General features: G+C 40.3%; 1 protein-coding gene across 1 annotated transcript in view; it reads left to right on the top strand.

Moving 5' to 3' along the window:
• The first annotated feature begins 4,901 nt into the window (after positions 1-4,901).
• The window catches only part of LOC118361746 (inhibitory synaptic factor 2A-like), a 31,824-nt gene continuing 11,924 nt past the window's right edge, over positions 4,902-24,801 (top strand). Inside the window, exons 1-3 of the mRNA XM_035741931.1 lie at positions 4,902-5,360; positions 12,723-13,908; positions 19,359-19,430. Coding sequence (XP_035597824.1) covers positions 12,728-13,908; positions 19,359-19,430 — 1,253 coding nt within the window. The 5' untranslated portion in view covers positions 4,902-5,360; positions 12,723-12,727. The remainder of the gene's footprint in view (positions 5,361-12,722; positions 13,909-19,358; positions 19,431-24,801) is intronic.

Below are 24,801 nucleotides of genomic sequence, written 5' to 3'. Positions count from 1 at the left end.
ATCATTTGAAAGGAAACACTTTGAAGTTTGTGGAAATGTGAAAGGAATGTAGGAGAATATAACACATTAGATCTGGTAAAAGAGAATACAAAAGAAAAAAAAACGTTTTTTAAATTGTTTTTGTACAACCATCTTTGAAATGCAAGAGAAAGGCCATAATGTATTATTCCAGCCCCGGCACAATTTAGATTCTGGACACTAGATGGCAGCAGTGTATGTGCAAAGTTTTAGACTGATCCAATGAACCATTGCATTTATGTTCAATATGTTGTACCATGACTGCCCAAATGTGCCTAATTTGTATATGAATACATTTTCGAGGTCATAACTGTGCACTCTCCTAAAACAATAGCATGGTATTATTTCAATTGTACAGTGCTGTTAGATTAACAAGAATTTTAGCTTTCTGCCAATATCAGATATGTCGATGTCCTGGGAAATGTTCTTGTTACTTAGAAATTCATACTAATCGCATTAGCCTACATTAGCTCAATCGTCCCGTGGGGGACCCACCGATCTTGAAGAAGTTTTTTAACAACATAGGGAAAATGAATAATTTAGATAGAATTATAATTATTTCACCTAGGGATGTACATCTGAGAGATGCACTTGACAGCATACTTCCTCTCCTCTGAGCCTTTGAAGAGCGCAAAATTAAGTGCCAAAACAAGTAGAAGAAACACAATAACGTTGGCTACTGAACCTCAACAGAGTCCTCTCGCTCCCTAACTTCCCCTTATAATGTGCAAATACATTTTCCCTATTCTCTGTAAACCAGAGCTAAATTAGATCACTTTACAGTCGGTGTTTGCAGTGGCCTCCAAAGCGCAAACAGTCTCTGTGGGAAACCGACCATGAACAGTTAAAAACTTACAGTAATCTCCAAGGATAACTCATTTGAATAAAACATACACTCACTAGCCAGCCCTTGGCAGATCAATTAGTAGAGTGGAAGAGAGAAGAAGAGAGGGATATTCCTCATTTCCTCCCGCTTGTCTTTGCATTGTTCCAATCATTAAATCTAGTCAATTTTATCTGGGCTTCAGGCTGATTGGGAGATCTGTTTCTGGGAGCGAGAGAGCAGAGCTTAACAAGCATTCCATGGTGTGGCTTAGTCAGGAAACAGACAATTAAAGTCCAGGTAGCAGATAATGGACCCTATCAGATATTTATGTAGTTGGTGCTGTATCGTAACTAATATACATGGGTTCTAACTTGAAAACCACAAAGACTGACGGAAGGCCCTAAACGCAAGATCATAATTTCTTTGACAAGGTGGAAGAACAGATTGCATGTAGTCTTCTGTACAAGGTAAACTGGTGCGCACCAGGTGGCACTTCCTTTTTAGTATGGAACTGGCTGTGGCGAATTTCGACAATATTCACAACATATTGACTCAGATACAACCTTTATAGATTAAAAAACTAATTTTATCAATTACATGTGGAAAACTTATTTGAGTGAACATTAGCAAGCCAGCAGCAGATGAAATATAAAATGAATTATCTCCTCCCTCTCTCCCTGGTTATAGTTTGCGGCTATCAGTGTCTAGCTGGCTCGGTTTATGATATTTACTAGCCCATACCAGTGAAAAACGTAGGTAGGTTATCGACATATGGCAGTACACAAACAAAATCAAGCTCACTTATTTTGCCAGCAAGAAAGAAATAGCCACACTAGCTATTATTACCAAATGCTCTTCAGGCAAATCGCGAGTGGTACCATTAGTATGACAAGATGATAATACAGATCCTTCAGAAAATATTCAGACCCCTTCAATTTGTCCACATGTTGATACTTTACTGCCTGATTCTAAAATTGATTTAATAAAACATTTTCCTCAGCAATCTACACATAATAGCCCATAATGACAAAGCAAAAACAGGATTTAGACATTTTTGCAAATATATTAAAAATAAAAAAATATAAATAACTTACTTACACAGGTATTCAGACCCTTTGCTATGAGCCAGAAAATGTTGCTCAGGTGTATCCTGTTTCCATTGATCATCCGTGAGATGTTTCTACAACTGAATTGAAGTCCACCTGTGGTATATTCTATTGATTGGACATGATTTGGAAAGGCACACACCTGTCTATATAAGGCCACACAGTTGAAAGTGTTATGTCAGAGCAAAAACCAAGCAATGAGGTCGAAGGAGTAGAGCGCTGAGACAGGATTGTTTTGTCATGACTACACATGAGGATTACATTGGGTCAGAGCAGCTTGGCAAGGGCTGACAATCACCAGACCCTCTGCCAGACCCTTTACCACCTCCACACACTGGTCAAACATTTTATGCAGCAGAGGACTCCCTGGCTCTCTAGTATTGGGATGGGATGTCTTTGTCTAGAGAGAGGTTTACCAGCCCAAAACTCTAGCATCCAAAAAGTGAACACTGGAACAATATTTCTAACATAAAGAATATGGGAAATGGTCAGTGGGGACCTAAAGAATACTAATTTTGCTTTTCATTTTGTGATATAATTAAAAACTGTATGAACCAAGTACTGTAACTTAGGAAGGGCACCCCCTCTAGCTGTCAAGTTTCCATCCAATACGATTTCTATGTGATATGACAATTAATGAAACTATTTTTTGTAAGATAAGAATGTGATTTTAGGAGTCATAAGAGATAACTTCTAATCATATCCTTTGCACATTAAGTACCCACGCCCCGAATGAGGCCAGAGAGCTTGTCAGCGTGATGGAACTGTCCTTTTCGAACATAGTGCCTGACTAAGAATTAGCAAATCATACCAGAAGATGTGAGACTGTGGTCCACATGTTGAAATGGATAGAAACTCTGAACCTCAACACTAGATGAGAAGATAACCTCACCTACCATACCAGGAAACATGGAGTGTTAGCTACATGTGGGAAATGGATAAAACAACAAAAGGTGAAAAAGATAAACTCACCAGACTATACCTGCACATGAACAGATTGCAGCTGTCCGTGTAAAGGGGTTCAAACGCTGACTATTCACACAGGTTAAGAACAAGTTCTGAACAAAAACTGCCCATTGGATACCGGACAACTAAGAAGAAGGACATTGTGACATCTGATGGAACCTCAGAGCATGTACAAGTGGCATGTACAACGGCATTCAAACACGTAAATACATTCATTGCTTCTTATTCCAAAATGGGTGGCGTTTCGCGTGCAAAGTATATGATTAATGTGACAAAAGTCCTAGAATGTATCCACAATAAATATTCCTTTTTCTCCATCTCTCTATTTTACTCACCCCCTTTTCCATCTCTGTGTAAAACGCTATCATATCTTGGTAGTCCACTAGGGACTTTTGTCTCAGACATGTCGACATTTGGTTAGTTTTATCTGTCTTACTTAGATGGAAAACATGAGCTAAATGCGGTAGCTTTATAGCTAGTTAACATTAGCATTAAGGTACCAAGCTAGTTCTTTCACTTACCCTTATCACTTCCATGCTCACTGAAGCCCGTGATAATTCTCGGTTTCTGCTGGTACAGCTGGCTGTTTGAGATGCTTTAGAAGCCCCATTGATGGTAGGGACAACATCTACTTTGAGAAGCAACTTCTTGATGAAGCCCTCCTTCCATTGTTGATGACTCAGAAAGTTCTCAGGGATGAAATGTGCCCCTCAGATTGACGAGTAGATGTCCAATTTGCCCGCCTCATTCTCACACATTTTAAAGAATCTTTTCATTCACTGTGTGACGTTCACCACGGGATATTGTGGGATTGTTTCCAGAAGTTAGTGCTGATTTGGAGAAAACCTCAAACCCAACTTTTAGAAAAAGATTACAATATTATAACAATTGATTGAAGAGTTTTATCATTTGTGAATGTTATCTTTGGGTGCCCTAAGTTACCATTATATGCATTTCTGGCATTGAGAAATAGGTGCTACACTCCCAGTCAGCAGATTACCATTCCGCCTCCCCCTCATCTCTTTGCACGACAAACGTTATTTGGAAAGCTTTTCTGCAGGTTGCTTACTCAAGCAAAGCACAGGCAAACTTTTAGTCACACTGGCTGAGAGCTCTCACAGCAGCCACTTGTGGTGCCTTAGTGTCTCATTTCTGCTGTATTTCAACCTTGTTCTGCAGTAGCTTACCCAGCAGAGGAAAAGAAAACATACAATGGTGGAGGATTTTATTGTTTTGAAGATCCTTTCCAATCACATATCATCATCTTGATATATCACATATCACCCTCATGATATGCACACCAACATTTCACTGCACAATATCTAGCGTGTATCACAGCCAACTGAGTAAAGTATTTCACAACCCACAGACAGAATGGAAGTATTGCCTGTGCACTGACCTTGAATGCAGAGAAAAATAATAGAACACTTTGCACCAATCAAGAACTCAAAGGGAGATGGGCTTTGATATACTGTAGGCATTGTTTTTCTTGCTAGTATATGCAAATCCCAGTAACATGGTAAAACGACTGCAAGTCAAGTTCTCTTTGTGAGGTCAGCGATCGGCGGTAGACATGCAGAGTTGGATACAGTTGATTAATTCTTCTTTGGTGTCCACATCTCTTCCTCTCGTTCTCTCCTTCCAGACTACATACTAATACTCTCTCAATTCCTCTCTCTCTTTTTCTTCCTTCCCCCTCTGTCTCTTCTCTTCTCCTTTCACAAACAGGGTGTCAGATATCTAAAAGTAACAAGGGAAGGAGACATCCAATTAAAAACACAATGCATTATTATTTCAGAGCCTTCCCCACAGGCAATCTGGGAAGCCGTTCAGATGATATAACAGCTCATCAGACCCTATGCCACTACACCAGCTCAGAGGACACGATAAGGAGGTTTTTACTGTTAATGCGTGAGCTCACCAGCTGTGGCAACTATGGACTTTCCCCAGCAGCTTGCGCTTTCCCCTCTCTCACCCTCCCTAGCTCTCATCCTCCCTCTTCCCCTCTGCCTTTCTCTCTCTCTCTCTCTCTCTCTCTCTTCCTCTCTCTCACTCACAAACACGCACACTCCCAAATGCACAGGGATTGCAGCAGCATGTACTGTACGAGTGCCTATTGCCGGTGAGTGCAGGAGCGGCAGAGGACGAGTGTCAGTGATGCTTGAATGAGGTGAAAGAGAGAGAGAGAGAGAGAGAGAGAGAGAGAGAGAGAAGTAGGGAGGACTTCATTGTGGACCTTACGGAGTTGGAGGCCGTTTTCTTTTCTATCCTGAACCTTTGCCGATGTGCCACAACTATCCAGCTGTCACTGCAGTGGCTGTCTCTTTGGTACCCTATCCTCTCTCTGGACGGAGCTCTCTATGCCACTACATGAATGGATATGCACCAGCTCAGTGGGAGATCTCTGCTTTCTCATCCTTTGCTCCACTGATTTGTTTCTCAAGGTAAGTGTTGAACACTTAAGTCTGTATAGTAATAATGATGGGAAGTTAATATAGAAACATAGGAGAATCTGCACTTAGTGTCAGTTTATCAGCTTTGATTTGTCAAGATACAGCAGGTGCCCGAGTGGTTTGAATGTCTTTACTGTATTTGCTCTGATATACTGTATGTCCGGTTGCTTTATTGTCTAGACGCTGATATGTGGAGGATTCAAAGGGGGCATTCTAGCCAACCAGCAATGATGTTGTCTTTATGTTATCTGTTTCACTTTTGGCTGATACTATCTAATTTCCTGTTTAGAAAGTGTAATGAACAGATTACTGAACAAGGAAATGTTAAGGTGAATATTCAGTTAGATTTTACATATTGATTTAGTCTTGTAGCATTGATCGATTGCACTTAAGGGTTGACCATTATTGCTCTTTTCAATGGGCTAACACATGTGATCATTGGCATTGTATCATTTGTAGGGATATCAATGATAGTGCTCAAGTGCTTGTGGCAGTGAGATGTAGTTGGTGTTCAGTGTTGAACACATACCATAGCTACAGTAGTGCTGCTGAAAGTACAGTGATTATTATGAGCGATAGATGTGTTCCTCAAGGCTTCATGTGACGAGGAGATGAGGATCCCACCTGGGACTCGCAACTTATCATGAGTAATGACGTGCGATCTTGACGCTCCCGGCAGAGCACTGCATCACATAGAGGGCAGATCAGATTTTCTCTCTCTCCTCTCTCTGTCTATTAAATACTGTTTCATAGTCATCCCACCCTTCTCTCTCTATAGCCCCGTTTATACCTGGTGCTAACATGCATCCTTTGTCCTGATCTTGTCCACATTCTGATTGTGCCCAAATTTTGGGGCAGGTGTAGATGATTAAAAGACGCATTGTGATCTGATTGTGATGAGATCTTCCGGACCACCTCCGGAGGTAATCAGGGATCCAATGTATCTGGATATCGATCAAGTGTAAACAAAGCTGGATGGTCAAGCCAATTAAATCATTATGCAAGCCTCTAAAATAATTGACAGGTAGCACCACTAATGTATTGCATCAATAATTGTCAATAATTCATATTTCTTTCAAAATAAATACAGGAAGACAACTGGAAATCTGGTCACAATGCAGACATAGTGGACAGATAAGAAACACATTTTAATACCATGTGTTGATGTGACACTGGTTGGATCATATTGATCAGATCACAAAATCCACATTAGCGCAAGGTGCAAACGAGGCTTCTGAAACCAGTTCAGAGGGTTTGTTGTCCCCCTGCCTCATTTCAAACCAATCTCTGTCTCTACAGAAACCTCTATCTTAGAAACCAGCTTATGGTGTGCCCAAACCATCTTCTATCCTAGGCCCCCACCTCTGTCTCTATCAGTCTAATCAAATATTGGATTCTCTCTTGGCTCTGTTTATGAGAAACCAACCACTTAGTTCCTTCATCCTTTACTGTTGTTGGAGCAATTCAAATGATCTTACTCTTTCTTTGAAACATCAGCAGCCATACCCTCGTCAGTGAGTGAGTAAAAAGGGTGGCTCACAGTAACCTGTAAATATGGTACAATTGGGCAAGGAACAGCTACTGTAAGGCATGGGAACATTAACCAATCTGCCATCTCACTCTCTCCTGCTTCTGGGAAACACCCCTCAGCTCCTCACAGCTCTCTCTCCCTTGTAACCATGTCAATGCGTCAGGTGTAATGCACTTCTCCTTGTCATGGCGATGCTAAACTTACTGTTCGGAAAGATCCATTTCATAGCACTGGCTTTCAGTGAGATGATGAGAAAATTGAGGCCTTTTTAAAAGCTCCCCTACTCCTTTGTAAAAGAAAGTGCAGTGCAGTGATGAATCTTTTAAGCCAATGCCATAAAGCACACTGTCTCAGGTGTATCCTGCAGCCCAGCAAGTTACTAAGAATTCACCAGACAGACAGAACCGAGATATGAGGATGTGCATTACTGGGGGATACCTAGCCTATAACTTGGTGGGAATGTCAAAAAATATATAGTAAATACCACACATATACTACAGTGTGTAGTAAAGTATTCTACAGTATACAAAAAAAATGATATAGTAAGTACTAAACATGATCGAGGGATACTGCAGTGTGGAGTATAGTATTCTACAGTATACTACAATTTGCTACAGAATTCTATATTAAGTACTATAATATTCTATAGTAAACTGTAGTATTTTTTCATGTGGGGAAGGCCAGTATGATAATGATAAGAAAACCAATTCTTACAGATGTCCCCACATCAGGCACATTATTCTCAAATCACATATTCTGCAATGGATGGCGAAGTACTTCTGATTAGGTAAACTTGCATGATCAAACAGTAGATACAAAGTACCCAACAAAGAGTTATGGCCCCTCCTCTTTTGGCATCCTAGTATTAAAAAAAGGGTGCCAATATGCTATGCAACACACACATCTGGCGTGTGTCCTCAGATATTCCCAATTATAAACTGGGTGGTTCGAGCCCTGAATGCTGATTGGCTGAAAGCTGTGGTACTGTATATCAGACCGTATACCAAGGGTTGACAAAACATTTATTTTTACTGCTCTAATTACACTGGTAACCAGTTTATAATAGCAATAAGGTACCTCTAAGGTTTGTGGTATATGGCCAATATACCTCAACTAAGTGCTATATCCAGGCACTCTGCGATGTGTCATGCGTAAGAACAGCCCTTAGCCGTGGTATATTCGCCTTATACCACACCATGTCAGGCCTTTTATCTTAATTATCTCTCTCTGTATAATGGGTTTTTCCAAGATGGTGTCATGGGGGAATTGGTGCATTGGGGCAGTCGATGCTCCTCAGAAGAGCAAGGGGAGGACCATCCTCCTCAGTGAATCTAATAAATAAATATTGAAAGTTATATTTCTTTGATAATATTGAGAAACAACCTAGGTTTACAAGTAGCTTTTCCTTTCACCATGTAATTACCATGTGCCATATCATATTCCGCGATTAGGTTCTTCAGTAGATAATACTAATGATCTTTACTCCACAAATAGAGTTGTGAGGTACTGTATGTTATATAAATTAATTTTGTTGTGTAAATAACACTTACATGGTGCTGTGAGCAGTGCTCGGACTGTGCCATACACACTCAGTAAAAAGGGTATGGTTAGAGTACAGTATTCTTCCCTGGGGTACAAAAATATCTAAATACACATAATGTGCCTTCAGAGGTACACATAATGATCTCACATGGTACTGTTTGGTTCATTTAAGGGTACATGTGTGGCAGTGGAGGCTCCTCAGAGCAGGAAGGGGAGTACCATCCTCCTCAGTGAATTTCATAAAAAATGAAAATAGCAAAACATTAGAAGTTGTATTTTTGAGATACAACTGTACTAAATATATTCACGTTACCAAAACAATGATTTTAAACACTGTTTTTCAGTGAAGGTCTACAGCAGCCTCAACAGCACTCTGTAGGGAAGCACCATGGTATAGCCGTAGGACAGCTAGCTTCCTTCCTCCTGTGGGTACATTGAATTCAATACAAAACCTAGGAGGCTCAGGCTCACCCCCTTCCATAGACTTACACAGTAATTATGACAACTTCTGGAGGATGTCCTCCAACGTATTGGAGCTCTTGCAGCATGAACTGACATGTTGTCCGCCTATTCAGAGAATGAATATAGAGCTGAAAGCATAAGCTACAGCTAGCTAGCACTGCAGTGCATAAAATGTGGTGAGTAGTTGACTGGGGCGGCAGGGTAGCCTAGTGGTTAGAGCATTGGACTAGTAACCAAAAGGTTGCAAGTTTAAATCCTGACAAGGTACTAAATCTGTCGTTCTGCCCCTGAAATGGCAGTTAACCCACTGATCCTAGGCTGAAATTGAAAGTAAGAATTTGTTCTTAACTGACTTGCCTAGTAAAATAAAGGTTAAAAAAGACAGAGAAAGACAATAGATTTCTTACAAAATGAAAGAGAAGCGAGAGAGAGGGCAATAAAGAGAGAGCTGTCTATATTTTTACATTAAATTTCACTTACTTAGCTGGTGGCTGCAGCTAGCTTGTTTAGCCTACTCAAACACCCGGCACAAACAGAGAGGGATGCTATGTTAGCTATCCAACACTGGCACTCTTCCAAGTCAAAGTACATTTTTGGTTTAATTTATTTATTGCCACCGGGGCCCGCCGGTGTAGCTGCTAAGCTACTTTATCACAATGATGTAGGCTGTGTGTAGTGGTTAATGGTTATGATACGAAGGTTTGGTTTGGAAAGGTTTTTTCGCCTGGCCACAGACAACTGAGAGCATGTGGTTGCTATGAAAGTGAATTGTGTTTGTGTGTATTCATTCCGACGATTCTATTGAAAAATGTTTCTTATAATGAAGCAAGTGGAATATAACGGGGATAAACTTACCTGAATTTGTCCAATAAAAACACTTCTTTGCAACTGTTGGACTAATGATTACACTCTAGATCAGCTACATGTAGGCAAGAGTGTGCAAGACAGTATTGATGTGTCACTGCTTGTCACCTTGACTACAAAAAAAACCCATCTCGACCAATCATGGGCTAGGTTGTAGCAACGATGGGTATAGGGAGTATAATGTACTAGCCGAAACCTATCAATGTTACATTGAGCTGGGTGAATAGAATATGAATGACAGCCATCCAATATGCTTAAACAGCACCAACCACCACTGTGTTGGGGAATTAGTATGTGGTGTCACAACATAAATAGTACGGATTGCTATGATTTGATGCACTGAGAAAACATGCCTTGGCAGCAGATAGACAGCAAACTGCAAGTGAGATATGGTTTTCCATTCACTGATGATATGCATCACGTGTGCTGTGTCAAGGTCAATGACATTGATAGTGCTGCTATCAATGCCTCTGTAATACCATTACTATACCATTTATGAGAGTGGATAGGCTGCATTTTAATCCTACAAACACGCCTTATCAGGAGAGCATGTCAATCACTACACCTCAAGAGAATCTCTCTAGAAGCATGTTCACATGCTGGAGCTGGACGCAGAGCTGAGTATCGTAAGTCAGCAATGTTATAGATTTGCTAGCAGGGATAGTGATACATTCATATATATATATATTCATATATATATATTCATATATATATATATATATATATTTTCTATCTAACATTTCTGTATGAAGAACTGAAGGGCAATTGTAACAGACAGCATGGTCTGCCAGAGTTCATAAGGAGATTTAAGAGGATTGCTTTTGCAATTTTAGAGTCAATGCATTATTCATAATCCCCTGGATGGTTGGGGCCAAACCAGGGAAGAACCTCTGGTCATTAGCAGTGATAGGTAGCCCTGGGAAGTAGGGAGTGAGTATGAAGAGGAAAAGTAACTGGTTATTCAGAGGAGCTGTGGCGGTGACACATACTCAGTTGTCTTTAAAATGATCATATGACACTCCAGGTTTGCTCAAGAACCTTGAGGGAATGAGGATTTTTTTTAAATATACAGTATATATTCTCTATGTGTGAATTAGCATTTAGCTTCTTTACATGCTTTGTCTTGTGTTTGAATATAAAGTAAGGACCACTAGAGGGGACTTTGTATGGATCTAGATACAATTCAATGGTTTGAGATGGCAAGAAGAATATATCTAAAAAGGCTTCCCTTTCATCTGTAGTCTGAGATACAAAAAAAGGTCATAATGTCTACAAGGCTACAAAGTAAAACACCTGGCACGATTCCCAATGCATTCAGTTGGCCCTTTTATCAGCCCTTGTCCAATGCTATCTTAATATTGTGTGAGTGAGAGGACCTGAAGTACTGACAGACTCTCTTTAAAACGTTGATAATGGGGCTTCCTTTCTTCCTTTTATTCAGGTGACATTAGGGGTAGTGTGGTAGAATCAGTGCTCATATATTGCCCACATGGACTAATCGGCAGCGTAGCCTAGTGGTTAGAGCGTTGGACTAGTAACCGGAAGGTTGCGAGTTCAAACCCCCGAGCTGACAAGGTACAAATCTGTCGTTCTGCCCCTGAACAGGCAGTTAACCCACTGTTCCCAGGCCGTCATTGAAAATAAGAATATGTCCTTAACTGACATGCCTAGTTAAATAAAGGTAAAATAAATAAAAAAAAATAAAAAATGGACAGAAGGCAATGCTAAGGCTAATACAGGCTCTTAGATAACTCCAAAATATCAATGACATACATATTATTTTTCTACATAACTTCATAACCTCATTACAGTCTGTTTCATTATAAGCAATTGTGTTGGGTAGTGCTTTGGACTTTGGACTTATAAGGAGTTTGAGATGAAAAAACAGTATGTCACCAAGCATACTGATGGATTGACTACGTCTCAAAATGATTGAACGTGATTGCTTTCAGAGAAGTGACTATGCCATGAAGGGCCTACATTTGTTTAGTAACAAATGATGCGTTCAGGTTTATTTATCACATAGTGTCTCATCGTATAAAGATGATGAACTAGCTCGGCTCTGATATTTCCTTTTAACACAATTTCATTCCCTAAAACTGCTTTCCATGTTAGTCCGTTGGTAATCAAATCTATTATAAATCTCATACACTATTCCAATGACACAAAGTCAAACATTATTCAATGCACTACAGGCCCTTAAATACGACAGCTCTGAATGTGGAATATCTATAGAAATATTTATTTGGCATAACAATAATAACATAAAATAAGTCTGTGTCTGTGTGTGTCTCATCTGTGACATAAATCGTGATTTCGTATAAATTCATCTCTGGGCCTGGTTGCATAAAACATTTAAAGTTATCTTTTCCCTTAAAGTTTCATTAACTTTAAGTCAGTTGCACAAAACATTTTAAGGTGAATCCCCCCCTTAAATTGAGTGGCAAAGTTAAGGATCCACATGATGTACCTTAACTGTTTCATTCAGTATCGATTTCAATGTAAACGTCATTTGTGGAGTTGAATGTCGCTTTCGTCTGCCCTGGTTACAAAAGGAAAACATTAACCAGCTAGCTACTTACCTAAACAATGGAAGGTGCACAAACCATGGCTACAAAGCTAGCTGGCTAGTTAGCTATCTACTCTTTCAGCCGTACATGCTTTCAAACTACAGTAAAACCCCTTAAGTATGCTCTTACCTAAGGGAATAGTTGAGGGGATCTATTTAACACCCTTAAACAATTATCTTAGATAAGGGACAATTATTCCTTAAGGTGGACCCTTAAGGAAAACACTTAAGATGTTTTATGCAACCGGGCCCTGACAGTCTAGATGTTAGTTGCTCAGTAACAGAACAAAGAAAATAAAAATAATCTGCTGCCTAAAGTAAATGTACTGTGATTAAACCCCAGCATATTATGACATACACTGTATATTTCTCTCCCTTCTCACAGAAACCATGGTGAGCAAGGAGAGCAGCAGGGTTGTGCTCTCCAACTCAGAGTCAGATTCAGAGACAGGCCCGTCACATAGCTTGGAGGCACAATACGGTCCTGACGGCAAACAGCAGGTGAAGAAGAGGAACAAAGCCTTACAAGTCCGCTTCAAGGATATCTGTGACGCCCAGAACGAGCAGCGGGCAGGGGGGCGAGGAGCAAGGTCCATTTCCTGTAAAGTGGCATACAGGAAGTACATGGCGATGCCTGCGCGGCGCTCCATCCCCAATGTGACTAAGAGCACGGGTGTTCAGACGTCACCAGACCTTACGAAACACTACCAGACTTTCCCCTTCGAGCGAAAGAAAGGACACACCATCAAACACACGGCCTTGGTGGAGGACTACAAGGGTCAAAACAATGGGTTTTTGAGTGACTTGAAAGGTCAGGACGAGGCAGTGAGTTTAGAGGAGTGCTCATCATCTCAGGGTGCAGGGAAGCATGTGCGGCAGACACAGGCACTGCTCCACCACAGGGACGACAGCAGTGGCACAGAGGATCTGTTATCCGGTGCCAACTGCGTAGACGGGCGTGCATGCCCGGACCCCTCTCTCCTCACAAAGGACACAGAGTGCTTTGCAAATGACCCAACTCCCATGGGAGAGCCGGAGAACCAGGCTTCTGGCGTGAGGACCAAACACAAAGTATTATCCAAAGTGGACACGACGGGTGCCAACCCTTCCGCCAAACGCCAGTTGGCAAACTGCGAGGAACTCTTACAGGACACAAGATTAAAGGTCACAAGTCCTGTTGCCTGGAACTCCTTGACGCAAGTGGAAAGTCTAGGCCTAGGGAGTCCGTCGGTGCACCACAAACGCAAGAAGGCCATGCAGCCCAATGGACAACAGTCTCAGACACTGCCCCACCCCCACAGTGCTGGCTGCTCTGTGGTCAAGATAAAGGCACATCAGTACCAATCAGGGACTTTACCAGCCCCAAGGAAAACACAGTCGGGCCTGGAGGATCAGGCTTGCCCTCCAGAACGGCAGGGTGCCTGTCAGCAGATAGTGCCCTTACCTGGGAATGGGGATATTAAGGGAAAGCTCCAGGCCATGGAAAACCTCATCAGCTCCAGTCAGGAGACCATCAAGGTGTTACTGGGGGTCATCCAAGAGCTGGAGAAGGGCGAGGCTCAAAGAGAAGGGTGAGTTGAACCATCCACCATGCATCAAATGTGCCCAAATTCCTCAAGGTGAGAGTTTGACTCTGGTTCTTACTTCATAGGAGGGTGGTTTGAAAATAAAATATATAGATTTTTAAAGATTTATTTTGCGGAATTGCCTTCTTGAACATATTAACATGTGCCTTGATTACAAACTAGTATGTGATCTGTAAATATGGATAAAATATTTAAATTACGAGCCTAGCTTAGCCAAGGAGAAAGCACTGAGCTATATAGGGAGAAAGACAGGATCCTTCATGGTCAGCCATGATTGGCTGAGATAATGGAGGGACTGAAGATGCCAAGAGATGAGTCCTGATTGGTCTGTCATGTCATAGGCGTCTGTCTATAACAGAATGGGGGCTTACATGGTCAGTTTATAGATAATCTTGGCTATCACAGATTTTTGGAAAGATATACAGTTGAAGTCGGAAGTTTACATACACCTTAGCCAAATACATTTAAACTCAGTTTTTCACAATTCCTGATATTTAATCCGAGTAAAAAATCCCTTTCTTAGGTCAGTTGGGATCACCACATCATTTTTAAGAATGTGAAATGTCAGAATAATAGTAGAGAGAATGATTTATTTCAGCTTTCATTTCTTTCATCACATTCCCAGTGGGTCAGAAGTTTACATACCCTCAATTAGTATTTGGTAGCATTTCCTTTAATTAAATTGTTTAACTTGGGGCAACATTTCAGGTAGCCTTCCACTTGCTTCCAACAATAACTTGGGTGAATTTTGGCCCATTCCTTCTGACAGGACTGATGTAACTGAGTCAGGTTTGTAGGCCTCCCTGCTCGCACACTCTTGTTCAGTTCTGCCCACAATTTCTATAGGATTGAAGTCAGGGCTTTCTAATGGCCACTCCAATACCTTGCCTTTGTTGTCCTTAAGCCAACTTGCCACAACTTTGTAAGTATGCTTGGGGTTATTGTCCACTTGGAAAACCCATTTGTGACCAAGCTTTAACTTCCTGACTGATGTCTTGAGATGTTGCTTTAATATATCCACATTATTTTCCTACCTCCATGATGCCTTCTATTTTGTGAAATGCGCCAGTCCCTCCTGCAGCAAAGCACCCCCACCACATGATGTTGCCATCCCCGTGATTGACGGTTGGGATGGTGATCTTCGACTTGCAAGCCTCCCCCTTTGTCCCTCCAAAAATAACGATGGTCATTATGGCCAAACAGTTCTATTTTTATTTCATCAGACCAGAGGACATTTCTCCAAAAACGTATGATCTTTGTCCCCATGTGCAGTTGCAAACCGTAGTCTGGCATTTTTATACCGGTTTGGAGCAGTGGCATCTTCTTTGCTGAGCGGCCTTTCAGGTTATGTAGAGATAAGACTCGTTTTACTGTTTATATAGATACTTTAGTACCTATTTCCTCCATAATCTTCACAAGGTCCTTTGTTGTTGTTTTGGCACCAAAGTACGTTCATCTCTAGGAGACAGAACACGTCTCCTTCCTGAGCGGTATGATGGCTGTGTGGTCCCATGGTGTTTATACTTGTGTACTATTGTTCGTACAGATGAACGTGGTACCTTCAGGCATTTGGAAATTGCTCTCAAACAGGATCCAGACTTGTGTTGGTCTACACTTTTTTTCTGAGGTCTTGGCTGATTTCTTTAGATTTTCCCATGATGTCAAGCAAAGAGGCACTGCGTTTGAAGGTAGGCCTTGAAATACATCCACAGGTACACCTTCAATTGACTAAAATGGAGTCAATTAACCTATCAGAAGCTTCTAAAGCCATTGCATAATTTTCTGGAATTTACCAAGCTGTTTAAAGGCACAATCATCTTAGTGTATGTAAACTTCTGGCCCACTGGAATTGTGATACAGTGAATTGTAAGTGAAATAATCTGTCTGTAAACAATTGTTGGAAAAACTACTTGTGTCATGCACCAAGTAGATGTCCTAACCGACTTGCAAAAACTATAGTTTGTTCACAAGAAATTTGTGAAGTGGTTAAAAAACGAGTTTTAATAATGACTGCAACCTAAGTGTATGTAAACTTCCGACTTCAACTGTAGCTATGGAAAAATTGTTGCTACATATGTCAACAACATTGCTGCCCTGATTTTAGCTGGTGCTATAGACAAAGCTCAGTTGTGAGAGATTACTTTCTGTAGTACAATTCCATGCTGACTCGTGTGTTTACATGTCAATTGTTGAAGAGATGGGTGGCGCTAAGAGAGTGTGAACAGTGCTGAATGGTCGTATAGAAGGAAGAGCTCTCTAGCCATTGTGATAATTGCAGCAAAACTTAAAAGGGCTTTTTCTCAAAGTGGGTATCTAAGTTTATTAACTTTAAAAGCTGCATTACTTTCCCATTACTTTCTCCAATTGCAGTGTATGCCAAACCATTTTGTACTTTTCAGGTTCAGACATTAACAGGGCCAGTAAAAACATGTTGGCAAATGGATCTCGTTGTGCCAGTAACTTTTCAGAGCATTTTCGCATTCCAGTTCAACATTAACCTGCTCTGTTGCAGTCTACCATTGAAAACCATTAAATACTGCACACATACAAGTTATGCTTATGGTTTTTGAGGTATATGATTGGACACTCATTCAAGCACCACCATGTTCCCACGAGTCACAACTTCTCGAGGGCTCGAGCTGTACGTGAGTTGACGCAAGCTGTCCAGAGCAAAAAGAAGCACCCATCAATCTACACGAAGAGCTTATTTATTTTAGTTATTTTAAAAAGTAAACTTTCAATAGTGAACATACTGTACTAGCAATATGCTGGCTACTTTTGATAGTGTGCTAAAAGAAGGATACAAAAAGACACCTATAGCATTCGTCTTGGGTAGGCTACTGTAGCCATGTTGATATCTGTTCTGACTTAAAGGGTCAGCATCCTATTTTCTTATGTAAAAAAAATCTCTGAATTACAGACAATAGTGTATGTTAGAAATAAAAATTAATGAATTAATACAATGAATTAAACAATGCAATAAAAAAAATTTGAGTAATGGGCTCCAATGCGTTTTAAAACTACACTATGACAATAATTACTCTACACCCGCAATAGCATTTGCTGAATATTTTTATGTAACCAATATAATTTGATTTGATGTCCCAAAAAGTCAAAATTCTGTCTGGGCCAGTAGATTTTTGGCCAACTGAGAAAAAAAGTAAACATTGGACCCTGGTTTTATAAACTGTAGAGAACAGTTTGTCAAAAAAATTCAATAATCCTAGGATCCTGTAACCAGTCACATATGGAATTGACATAACTGACATACTCAAGTGAGTACATACATTGTGTGTGTGTGGTTCAGTCATCACTGAGATGTGATGTTCTTGGTAGTCCTGCAGCCCTTCAAACTGCTGTGGTATGTGTAGGCTAAATTGAGCTTGTGAATACATACATCAAGGCTATCTGTGTCATCTCATTCCAATAGCAAGGAAGTAAGTGGTCTCTGATTGAACTGTAGATATCATTAAGTATATTTGCTCAGTTGTACAGAGGTACTAACAAGTGCATAAATTTTATGTGCCAACTCCAAAAGGCCAAACCTCTTCATCATTAGACAGAAGGCAGAAGGCTGTCTGCTCTGCTCCATCACTACAATCCAGAGTGGCACAAAGCAAATTGCATTAAGCCTTCGCCACAGCCACCAGAGAACACGGTACCCCTGATGTCGCTCCTTGAAGCCTAGTTTAAAAGGACCAATTATCAACGCATCATAAAGCACTGGCTTTCATCTCCTCTGAAGTATGGGCTCATATGGCCCTTTAGTATGTTTGACCACTATTATTAGAGCCTGCTCGTCACCACAAGGCCCCAGTATCTTAGCTCCCTGCCAAGCCATTCTAAAGCTGTCTGTCTTCAAAGTGATGGTCACAGATTTCCGGTGGAACGGAATAGTGTCTGAAAGCCAGTCTTATTCTCACTGGGATAAAGGCATTACAGTATGTGGATGTATTTCTCAGGTGAAAGCTCTGCTTCTAGAGCACACAGTGATGTGGAAGTCAGCGCTATAGGGACAGTGAGGATTTCTTATTTGCACAGTGAGGACGAGCAAATAACACCGGAGTGAGCCTGTGCCAGCAAACAGTGGCACAGCTTAGAGATGACTTATAGTGTCAGAGCTTAGAGAATTACTTTCCGACACAGTGTCCTCACATAAAGTCATCTGGCCTAACACAACATTGGTACATTGCTAGATTAACTGAAAATACAGTTCAGTGAATACAATTGTAGTTTAGATTTACAGTAGACGATGTTGTGCTAGAAATGTGATGACCTTGATTATGATGGTAACACTCAAATATCTCAACAAAAAACCCCCCTTCTTTTTGTGTGACTCAAAGAGTTATTGTGTATTCAGGCGCTCAACTCCACATTCAAGAGCAACCTCTAAGGTGACATGGACAGATGAACTTGGTGACCTTGCATTCCCATCTGCAATTTTGATCCATCCAAGACAGATAAGGTCATCCTTATGACATGGTGAGCAGCAGAGTTCAACCCCTCTAGTTCTCATCCATCATCCCCCAGTGACAATAAGCAATTATATGTCCTGGTGGACCCAGTTGCCCCTTCTGCTTTCCAGATGACCCCTCCCTACCAGTGGAGGCTGGTGGGAGGAGCTATAGGAGGATAGGCTCATTGTAATTGTTGGAATGGAATAAATGGAACGGTATCTAACACATCAAACATATGGAAACCACATGTTTGACTCCTTTCCTTTCATTCCATTCAAGCCATTACAATGAGCCTGTCCTCCTATAGCTCCTCCCACCAGCCTCCACTGTTCCCTGCACATCATGAATGAGAAATCCCAACACTGCCACCAACGTATGTTACATCCCAACGTATGTGACATGAAGGACGGGACTGTTGACACTATGAGACTACTAGAGAGATGTATATAGATGCCATCAAATATCCATGCATGCTCAGTTCACACTTATGTCTGATTACTGTAAGTATGCCTCAGGAGCAGAATGTACATACAATTGTGCCGAGCAATCTAAGTAATGACAAGACAATACAGGGCGGAGACTGGGCTTTAGGGCTCTTTGGAATGCCATAAAGAAGACAGACAGCATTTGTCATGTTGATTGTCTTTTGCCTCCCTGAATCTCATTCTTTTCTGAATACATTCAGTTGGATGGAGCACAGAGAGATCACATATATTGATTTTTCTTTAGTATTCATAAACATGGTTAATAATGCATTAGTTCTGTTAGAAAGTCTGGTGAAAACAATATTATGAAAACCACTTGTACACTGTGTCATAAGGATAGAGATGAGCATATTACATATAGTGAGTATGTCTATTACCTGGCCAACCCAATCTCACAAAAGACTAGCATTATTAACACAAATCCATGTCAGTTTGGAAAGTAGATAAATGAAAATGAAATAAATGCATCATCCATTCGTTCACCTCTCCCCAGGCTTTCCTACCGAACGGGACAGGACACAGCCAACTGTGACACGTGTCGAAACAGTGCCTGCATCATTTATAGGTGAGTACTTGTTTACAGCTTGTTTACAGCTTGAAAGGTTACTTACACCTGCAATGGAACAACATAGCATGAGAGATGCTTATATGTACTGTATGTGTGAGGTGATATACTGTAATGTGGCAAACCAAGTGCTAAGAGTCAATTAAGTAGAATGTGTTTTCTGGTAATGAGTAGAATAGAATAGTTTACTGAACTCAGAGGATATAATTATTATCACTGCATGGTGTTAATGGTATTGCATGAAGTATTAATGGGCGTAGCTCGATTGTGAAACAATAATGACAATTGATAGAATATTCTGGCAGAGGGAGATCAATTTATTGAGCACCATCCACGTGAATCTGAGGTGGAAATAGATACCAGGAAATGGTGTGACTGAGATCAATGATAAGTTCACTGAAGGAGAAGAGCACTCCTATCTGGGTCAGATCAATTATGAAAATAAACTATTGATATCCTATTACAATTATGTATAGACATCTTCAACTCTTATTTCAGAATCTGGTGAGTATTTAAATAGAGGAATGTAGTGAATGTAGAAAGGAATTAACACATACACCGAATTAGAAGCAGCAAATTGAGTTTAATTTCTAGATGCAGGTTCTGCCCATATAACATTGTCATGGTTGAAGATAATAAAATAAAGAAAGAAAACTATTGATGTTCTGACTTCTCCACTCGTCTGAGAGATCTAAATGATCCTCAGGCAGGTTGCAAATGTGTTCACACTGTGACTCCATTTTTCCCAAGAGTCTAATTCCTTCACTTTGCCTTCAGAGACAAGAATAAAAACATCCATCTCAGAGATCGACTCCAATTTAAACATTATACAATATTACAGAATATACGGAAGCATACCATCTGAATCATGGCACTGAGCCTTCAAAGTTTGTCACCATCAAGATGTTAGTTGTTTTTGTACCCTAGTGTGCCAGCAAGCACCTTCCATTCAGCAAGCTGCTTCTTCAGCTGTACGGCTTGTTCCAGCCTTACAGGCTGGGAAAGACTCACAGGGGCAAACATAAGATAGCAGGGTTTGTGATGTCGCAAATAAACACCGTACCAGAGACTGCTATAGCAGAGATCTAAATTTAAAAAGTGAACCAATTTCAACAAATACATTCATGTCAATTTTTTGCACTCATTATCGTCATCTTAGGAAACGACTCATGCTTAAGTACATACACTATATCCATGAAAAAACAGCATAAGGGAACTTCTAAATAATTTGATCAGGTATAGACTCTAGTCTAGTCCACAATTACTAGAGTTGATATTAGATGTTAGATAAGGCCTCTAATGCTAACAGAGTGACCTGAACATTGACTGGTTATCATCTAGTTGTCCTCTCAAGAGGAAGCTTCTTACCGTGACTAATGGCTGGAACATGACCCAAGTTATCACTCAACCAACTTGAATGTATATCAATTGTAATGGATCTGTGATATCCACTTATAGTTGAAATCGGAAGTTCACATAGACTCAAGTTGGAGTCATTAAAACTCGTTTTTCAACAACTCCACATATTTCTTGTTAACAAACTATAGTTTTGGCAAGTCAGTTAGGACATCTATTTTGTGCATGACACAAGTAGTTTTTCCAACAATTGTTTACATACAGATTATAATTCACTGTATCACAATAACAGTGGGTCAGAAGTTTACATACACTAAGTTACCTGTGCCTGTAAACAGCTTAGAAAAATCCAGAAAATGATGTCATGGCTTTAGAAGCTTCTGATAGGCTAATTTGCATAATTTGAGTCAATTGGAGGTGCACCTGTGGATGTATTTCAAAGTCTACCTTCAATCTCAGTGCCTCTTTGCTTAACATCATGGGAAAATCTAAATAAATCAGCCAAGACCTCAGAAAATAGATTGTAGACCTCCCCAAGTCTGGTTCATCCTTGGGAACAAGTTGCTGAATGTACCACATTCATCTGTACAAACACTAGTACACAAGGAAACACATCATGGGACCACACAGCCGTCATACCGCTCAGGAAGGAGACGCGTTCTGTCTCCTAGAGATGAACATACTTTGGTGTGAAAAGTGCAAATCAATCCCAGAACAACCGCAAAGTACCTTGTGAAGATGCTAGAGGAAACAGGTACAAAAGTATCTATATCCACAGTAAAAACGAGTCCTATATTGACATAACCTGAAAGGCCGCTCAGCAAGGAAGAAGTCACTGCTCCAAAACTGCCATAAAAAAGACAGACTGCGGTTTGCAACTACACATGGGGACAAAGATCGTACTTTTTGGAGAAATGTCCTCTGATCTGATGAAACAAAAATAGAACTGCTTGGCCATAATGACCATCGTTATGTTTGGAGGAAAAAGGGGGAGGCTTGCAAGCCAAAGAACGCATTGCCAACCGTGAAGCACGGGGGTGGCAGCATCATGTTGTGGGTGTGCTTTGCTGCAGGAGGGACTGGTGCACTTCACAAAATAGATGGCTTCATGAGGTAGGAAAATGATGTGGATATATTGAAGCAATATCTCAAGACATCAGTCAGGAAGTTAAAGCTTGGTGAAAATGGATCTTCCAAGTGGACAATGACCCCAAGCATACTTACAAAGTTGTGGCAAAATGGCTTTAGGACAACAAAGTCAAGGTATTGGATTGGCCATCACAAAGCCCTGACCTCAGTCCTATAGAACATTTGTGGGGAGAACTGAAAAGTTGTGTGCCCAACTTATTTTGGGAAGCTCGTGGAAGGCTTCCTGAAACGTTTGACCCAAGTTCAGCAATTTAAAGGCAATGCTACTAAATACTAATTGAGTGTAAGTAAACCTTTGACCCACTGGGAATGTTATGAAATAAATAAAAGCTGAAATAAATTATTATCTCTACTATTATTGTGACATTTCACACTTCTTCGGGATCAGTGTCTCTTCCACGGGACGGTTGAGCTAACTTAGGCTAATGCGATGTGCATGAGGTTGTAAGTAACAAGAACATTTCCCAGGACATAGACATATCTGATATTGGCAGAAAGCTTATTTTTTGTCAATCCTTCTGCACTGTCCAATTTACAGTAGCTATTACAGTGAATGAACACATGCTATTGTTTGAGGAGAGTGCACAATTTTGAAGATGAAAAGTTTTTAATAAACTAATTAGGCACATTTGGGCAGTCTTGATACAACACTTTTGAACAGAAATGCAAAGGTTCATTGTATCAGTCTAAAACATTGCACATACGCAAAATCGAAATTGCACTTGGCTGGAATAATACATTATGGCCTTTCTCTTGCATTTCAAAGATGATGGTACAAAAGATATACAAAACAATGTTTTTTTTCTTTGTATTATCCTTTACCAGATCTATTGTGTTATATTCTACTACATTCCTTTCCCATTTCCATAATGTCAAAGTGTTTCCTTTCAAAAGGTACCAATAATATCCATATCCTTGCTTCAGGGCCTGAGCTAGATTTGGGTATGTCATTTTAGGCGAAAATTGAAAAAAGGGGGTAATCCTTAAAGAGAATGATTGCTGTTTTGACTTTTGTGTGGAAGGGGTGGAAAATGATTGTTAAACATCATTAATGATCAGCTACCAGGTATTGACAACCTAGATGGGAAACTACTGAGAATGGTAGCAGACCTTATAGCCACCACTATTTGCCATGTCTTTAAACAAAAGGAGTGTGTGTGTCCACAGGCTTGGAAGGAAGCTAAAGTAATTCCACTGCCTAAAAATAGTAAAGCCCCTTTTACTGGGCTCTAACAGCCCACCAGTCAGTTTTCTGCATGTTTTCAGTAAACTGATGGAGAACAAATACAATTCTGTTTTTCAAAGAACACGTTCACTAGTGACTTTCAGCATGTATGTAGTGAAGCTCTCTCAACTTGTACTGCACTGACTCAATTGACTAAAAAAATAAAAATAAGATGATATTTGGATGTGTATTGTTAGATTTCAGTGCAACCTTTCAGTGCAGCCTTAGATGTTATTGACCATAATTTGTTACTGAAAAAACAAACTTATTATGATTTTACATCACCTGTCATCACATGGTTGGAAAGTTACTTATCCGTTAGAACTCAGAGAGTATTCTTCAATGGAAAATTCTCTAACATCAGATATGTACAGTATAGAGTACAGTATCCCTCAGGGCAGTTGCCTTGGGCCGTTACACTTCTCTTTTTTGTTTTACAAATGATTTGCCACTTGTCTTACAAGAAACTATAATGACAATGTATGCTAATGACTGCACACTCTACACAGCTTCATTAAATAGTACCCAGAAAACACCAGTCCCAACAGCAACAATGAAGAGGTCACTCCAGGATGCAGGCCTTCTAGGCAGAGTTGCAAAGAAAAAGCCATATTTCAGACTGGCCAATAAAAATAAAAGATTAAAGATGGGCAAAAGAACACAGAAGGCTGGACAGAGGAACTCTGCCTAGAAGGCCAGCAACCCAGAGTCGCCTCTTCACTGTTGATGATGAGACTGGTATTTTGCAGGTACTATTTAATGAAGCTGCCAGTTGAGGACTTGTATTTCCCAAACTAGACACTAATGTACTTGTCCTCTTGCTCAGTTTTGCACCGGGGCCTCCCATTTTTCTTTCTATTCTGGTTAGTTCCAGTTTGCCCTGTTCTGTAAAGGGAGTGGGACACAGCGTTGTACGAGATCTTCAGTTTGTTGGCATTTTCTCGCATGGAACAGCCTTCATTTCTCAGAACAGGAATAGACTGATGAGTTTCAGAAGGAAGATTTTTGTTTCTGGACATTTTGAGCCTGTAATCGAACCCACATGCTCCAGATACTCAAATAAGAATCTGATGCTCCATATTTATTGCTTATTTAATCAGGACAATAGTTTTCAGCTGTGCTAACATAATTGAAAAAGGGTTTTCTAATGATCAATTAGCTAATCCAAGTTTACAATTTTAAAAGGCTAACACAACGTGCCATTGGAACACAGAAGTGATGGTTGCTGATAATGGGCCTCTGTACGCCTATGTAGATATTCCATTTAAAGAATCTGGTGTTTCCAGCAGCAATAGTCATTTACAACATGAACAATGTCTGCACTGTATTTCTGATCAATTTGATGTTATTTTAATGGACAAAAAAATAGCTTTTCTTTCAAAAACAAGGACATTTCTAAGTGTCCCCAAACCTTTGAATGGTAGTGTATACTAAATAATATATGTGAAATTTGTTTTGAAATAGAATGGACCATTATCATGCACCTGTTTCGAAACAGGGGCATCAACGCACTTAAACTGCGAATGGAGGATGCTTTTCCCGTGGTTCATTTTCATGCCAGCCAGGTAGGCTATACTCCTGTTGTAAAAATAAGCAATTTGCTTAATATTAGGAAAGTTGAGAAGTAAATATTGTAAGCCT

This window comes from Oncorhynchus keta, chromosome 2 (assembly GCF_023373465.1).
Source record: "Oncorhynchus keta strain PuntledgeMale-10-30-2019 chromosome 2, Oket_V2, whole genome shotgun sequence".
Taxonomy (NCBI): Eukaryota; Metazoa; Chordata; class Actinopteri; order Salmoniformes; family Salmonidae; genus Oncorhynchus; species Oncorhynchus keta.
This window is presented reverse-complemented; position numbering and strand designations above follow the sequence as displayed.